The sequence below is a fragment of the Acanthisitta chloris genome, unplaced genomic scaffold, assembly GCF_000695815.1.
Source record: "Acanthisitta chloris isolate BGI_N310 unplaced genomic scaffold, ASM69581v1 scaffold11224, whole genome shotgun sequence".
Taxonomy (NCBI): Eukaryota; Metazoa; Chordata; class Aves; order Passeriformes; family Acanthisittidae; genus Acanthisitta; species Acanthisitta chloris.
Genome location: NW_008671010.1, coordinates 50,230 through 56,021, shown reverse-complemented (window position 1 = coordinate 56,021; position 5,792 = coordinate 50,230). Strand labels below are relative to the sequence as shown.

The following is a 5,792-nucleotide window of genomic DNA, read 5'->3' as shown; positions in this document are numbered from 1 at the left end:
AAATATCAAGATTTCTGCTCTTTGCTTCATAAAGTACAGGGTCTATTGAGACAATGCTTCATTCTTTTCTGTTTTTACCTCCCCTATGAAGACAGGCTGAGGAAGTTGGGGCTGTTCAGCCTGGAGAAGAGAAGGTTGTGTGGAGACCTCATAGTATCCGATCAGTATCTGAAGGGCCTACAAGGGAGCCAGAGAGGGACTCTGTTAGGAACTGCAGTGATAGGACATGGGGTAATGGGTTGAAATTGAAGGAGGAGAAATTTAGGCTGTGAGGGTGGTGAGACACTGGCACAGGTTGCCCAGGGAGGTTGTGGCTGCCCCAACCCTGGCAGTGTTCAAAGCCAGGCTGGGTGAGTCCTTGAGCATCCTGGTCTGGTAGGAGATGTCCTTGCCCAGGGCAGGGGGTTGGGACTAGATGATCTGTAAGGTCCAACCCCTAAAATTCTATAATTCTATGATCCTATGAATATTGTATTCTCAAAATACTTCAAGAAGGTACAATTATTTAAAAAGCACTATTCAACTACAAGACAGGCAAATTAAAATATCAGTTATTATCTCTCAACAGATTTTACCTGATTAGTGGTGGAGTTCCTTTCATTATTTGTGGGATTACAGCAGCAACCAATATCAATAATTATGGGATTGAAGGCACTGCACCATAGTAAGTATCAACAATTATCATACAGTTTTTAGGGAAAACATATTCTTTTTCTTATGCCAATAAATGCAACTGACTTCATAAAGGGTACAGGCATGGAATTTGGGATGACATTTGTTACAAAAATTTATTCAATAATAGCCATGAAAGGGCACTGTCTTAATCTGGAGATGCTACCTCACCTGTACTAATATGACTCCATTACTGGCAATAGAATCACTTTTCATTTACAGAATTACTCTTCATTTACATCTGAATAAGTGAAAGTATATTAAAAATACCTAATGGATAGCATATTTAATGGAGCTGTTAATTAATGGAATATTTTCATTCCATTATCTACCTTGGATTGATATCCTTCAGGTGACTTAAAGCAATTTACAAATAATTATGTGAAAAAGCACAAAGGAAAAATCACTCCCCCACCTTCTCCACCTCTGTCCCTCCTTTGATAACCCATTATTTTGGATTTTCACCACCTGGAAATATTCCAATCACAATGTCTTGCAATCCTAACATAGTCCTCTTGTGTATTACTGTGTTAGTGTGCAGTAGACCTCCACAAGCTGTTCAGGCATCACATTATTATTAATTCTTGGCATGAAGCATGAAGTATCAATAAAGTACAATAAGTCTTTCCATAAAAACATAGCAGAAAGTGAATTAGACTGCAAAGTTAAATACAGTGTGTATAACAGATCAGCATGACAATGACTTGCACACTAATGGATATTTTAGTACTCTGCCAGCACTAGTACTCTGGAGGACTGTTGGTTGCTGCTTTGAGCATCAATTGTAACACATTTGAAACTGGTTATGACCTGAGCAAATAAAAAGTGGCAGCCAAGGAGATTGGTTCATATGTGAGCATTTGGCTCCTTAAAGCTATTTTTATAGGCAATTGAATTTTAAATTCTGGTAAGAAATTAGTGCATACCTTGGCTAAATGTTTGCTCTGCCTAGGGCCCAACTCATATTCATGTATTTATTCATACTTATCCAATTAGACAGTCACTTATAATCAACAGTATATTATAAGACTCTTTTATTTATGTTCATAAATTTGAAGACATTTTTCATTTTGGCACAGTTAGAGATTATACTTCTTTAATCATGTTAATACAGCAAATCAATACCTTGTACCACAGCCTGTACAGAAAACAAGGCACAGGTGAGGGATGGTCATAAGAGTGAGAAAAAGACAACTTCTAATTCACAACAGCATAATGAGTTACCTGCCTTATTAATTTTTTATAGTATTAGTACAGTAAATGTAGATGCACAAACTTGAACTTTTTTTTACAGAACTGATTTTTTAAGTGGTTCATAATGAGATTCCACCTGAAATAAGAGCATCCCAAGAGACTGTTCCACTGGGGAGCATTCCATTCTCCACTTTGCATCAAATATGCAGCACTCAAATGTACTTCAAGTATTCGTGTAGCTTTGTGCTCTCTGTTTGCCCAATTAAATATAGGTGGTAACTTACCTATCTTGCTACAGATATCTTTCGGGGAATCTTCTCATGTGCCTGTCCAACAGAAAAATATATACTCTTTGGAGTGTTTCTAAGCTCATTAATACATGTGTGTATGTTTTTGTTTAAGGTTCAGATTTTAAAAATTCAAAGTTGATATTCTGCAGTTTCTTGTGATAATACCCAGTGAGACTGCTTCTATTTAACTGAGAGGTTCTTAGCCTGGGAGAAAAAGTCATTCTGTCTTTTTTATAGTAAGTTGTGGATAATTCCTGGCTTGACAAGAATGTGATATCAGAAATTTTCTCACTGGAATTGAAGGGACTGCAACTAATCACACATGCCTAAATGAGTATGAAGTGTCACACAGTGTCACTTTTAGAGCTGGAATGGATAATGACAGATCACCTGGTCTGTCTTTTTGACCCAGTGGGAAATTAGCTATATCCAAACCATTCCTGACAGTTATTTATCTGAGGTGCTTTAAATGCTCTGATAATGGGTAGACCACACTTCATTCCAAAAGCTTATTATCCTGATTGTCCTAACATATAGGAAACTTTTTTCAAAATCTAATTTAAATCTTTCTTGCTGCTGTTTAAGCCCATTACTTCTTGTCCTAGTTCAAGAGATAAGGAAAATAACTTACTCCTCTTTCCAGAAACCCACGCAATAATTAGAATATAAGAACCTAATGGCAGCTGTATTGGCCTATACTGCCAGCTCAGTTTCCTGCCTGTAATGGTGGCTAAAAGCAGATCATAGAGAAAAGTCAAAATTGGGCAAATATTCCTTCCCCCCGACCCATGTTCTCCCAGTTTCCACCTAGGATTTCATTAGCTGGAAGGATTTTCTTCCCCCATGTTTGTTTGATCAGATCATTCATCCTTAGGATAGTCCTATTAGACTCATATTGGCCTGTGAACTACTTTCAGCTGCTCTAAAAAAGTTATGATTATATTATTTAAAGCCTAGCAAAGTGATTATGCTACAATATTATTATACTACCAGTGTATCACGAAGAGACCATCAATTCCCTTAATTTTTCTAGAGGACATTCAAATTCATTTAAATTACCTCCCAGGAACCTTAGAAACAGTGCAGAATTCAGAAATGGCATATATCTTTTGGGTCCACTCACTACAGAAAGCAGTGACTGTTCAATTGGAAGTCTTTTTTCAGCCTTTCTTGGTATTCAGGCTAGACTCTACTTTGGCAAGAAAAATTCTTTAAGAACAATCTTCAGGCTGAAGAATTCATATCAATGTTTATTGATATAAACCACGGAAATCTGTTCATTTCTGTTCCTCACACAGACTGTATAAGCTATGCCTCATTTTCTTTTTAATCATAGTATTAGCACTGACATTTTTAATAGCAAAAAAAAGGGTTGACATAAATGGTCTCATAAGTCACTGCAATTCCAGAGTCTAAATGGACCTACATTTCTTGGAAAGTTTCAGTTTTAATATTCTGTAAATTATACTACACATTTTATTCTGTTAAAAAATAAGAAAGTGATGCCTCAGCTTACTTGATACTAAACACACTCCCTTTCTCCACAACAAGCATATCTGAACTTCTGCAATACTGTTTTGTCACACTAATCAGACATCAGTCAGTTGTTGATCACATTTAATGTGGGCTATGAAATGTTCTTGACTCTCTTTTTTTGTTGTTTTCAGTTGCTGGATGGCATGGGAGCCTAGTCTCGGTGCTTTTTATGGGCCAGTAGCATTCATTGTGCTAGTCACCTGTGTTTACTTTCTCTGCACATATGTGCAACTGAAGCGCCATCCTGAACGCAAGTATGAGTTAAAGGTTGTTGATCACATTTAATGTGGGCTATGAAATGTTCTTGACTCTCTTTTTTTGTTGTTTTCAGTTGCTGGATGGCATGGGAGCCTAGTCTCGGTGCTTTTTATGGGCCAGTAGCATTCATTGTGCTAGTCACCTGTGTTTACTTTCTCTGCACATATGTGCAACTGAAGCGCCATCCTGAACGCAAGTATGAGTTAAAGGAAAAGACAGAAACAGAGAATGTGCCGAGTATTGACATGGGCCATGGTCATATTACAGACCCTGTGTCTGTTCCCCAGGCAACCTGTCCCATGATTTCTTCCTCGTTATTGGAAAATGAGCATTCATTTAAGGCTCAGCTTCGAGCCGCAGCATTCACTTTGTTCCTGTTTACTGCCACTTGGACCTTTGGAGCACTTGCAGTATCTCAAGGCCATTTCTTGGATATGATATTTAGCTGTCTTTATGGAGCCTTCTGTGTGACCTTGGGGCTTTTCATCCTGATCCATCACTGTGCAAAACGAGATGATGTGTGGCATTGTTGGTGGTCCTGTTGCCCATCTAGAAGAAACACCTATTCTGTCCAAGTTAATGTGCGCCCAAAGGTTAATGTCAATGGTGACACTCAAGTTCATGCACCTTGTCTTCAGGAATCCCCACATCCCAACAAATCAGCTGTGTTTAATCATCCGGCGGCTAGCCACTGCAAACTTACTAACCTACAAGCAGTTCAAAACCATGTTAACTGCCTTTCACCCGTGACACCATGTTGTGCAAAAATGCACTGTGATCAGCTGCTTGATGATGAAGCTCACATTCACGTCCACAGCGAGGGAACCTTCAGACCCAACATGCACATTCATAGATGTCTGAAAAGCAGAACTAAGCCACATTATTTCAGTCGGCATAGGTCTGCAGGTGAAAGAGAGTATGCCTATCACATCCCTTCGAGTATTGATGGCAGCATCCACAGTTCACATACAGACAGTCCCCACAGTACGCATGATAGCCAGTCAGGTCACAGACGAGCCTGCTGCTCAAAAAGTGATCCATATCCTACTGTCAACCAGCCTGAAAGTAGCGACGCAAGTACTGTAATATATAGTTGTGCTAAAATGCCAGAAAGTGACACTTTGCACCATCCAGCTCATTTTGAAATGCATCCACGGACACAGTCATTGCCATTTAATACAACAAATCACAATGGAATTCTCAAGGGAAATGTGCATGAAGCCATGATATACAGCTCAGATAGTACAGGAAATATCAAAACTGGCCCTTGGAAAAATGAAACTACTGTGTAGTTCATGGGCCATCATAGTGGTTTTTTCCCTAAACCATCATTATCTTTGTTTTTATTCCAAAATAAATAAGATGATGTGTTTGTGTACTCATCAGTAAATTGTACAGCTTTTCACGTTTATTTCCTTTTTCTTAATAAGAGTCTAAAAAAGAGGGACAGTGAGAGTTTTAAAGTGAAGTTATTTTTAAAAGAAAGTTATACAATTATTCTGAAAGATAATGAGAAAATGAAGTCTAGACAATTGAATATGAGAGGCAATATCCTTTTGTTATACAGAACATTTCTTTAAAAACACATCATTTTCATTCATCTTTTTCACTTTTGTTCTGTAGTAACTTCAGACACTTTTTATAAACGTATCAGCATCCTAAACTTTTACTTATTTATTTTTGTAGAAAAGTATTATTACTGTGCCATGGATTTTAATCAAAAGCGGCTATGGTAGAAATTATAAACAGGATTTTATAAAATTGCAGCTTTTTAGATCTACAAAAGTGATACTGCCTCTAAAATTCTTCTGTAGCATATGGCCTGTAAAGTTGTGTAATGTA

At 37.8% G+C, this 5,792-nt stretch overlaps 1 protein-coding gene across 1 annotated transcript; it reads left to right on the top strand.

Annotated features, from left to right (window-relative positions):
* Nucleotides 1-226: 226 nt before the first annotated feature.
* GPR123 (G protein-coupled receptor 123) lies at nt 227-5,242 on the top strand. The gene is made up of 3 exons (XM_009073924.1): nt 227-231; nt 569-664; nt 4,024-5,242. Exons 1-3 carry the CDS (start codon nt 227-229, stop codon nt 5,240-5,242), a joined length of 1,320 nt encoding a protein of 439 aa, XP_009072172.1.
* Nucleotides 5,243-5,792: the final 550 nt, after the last annotated feature.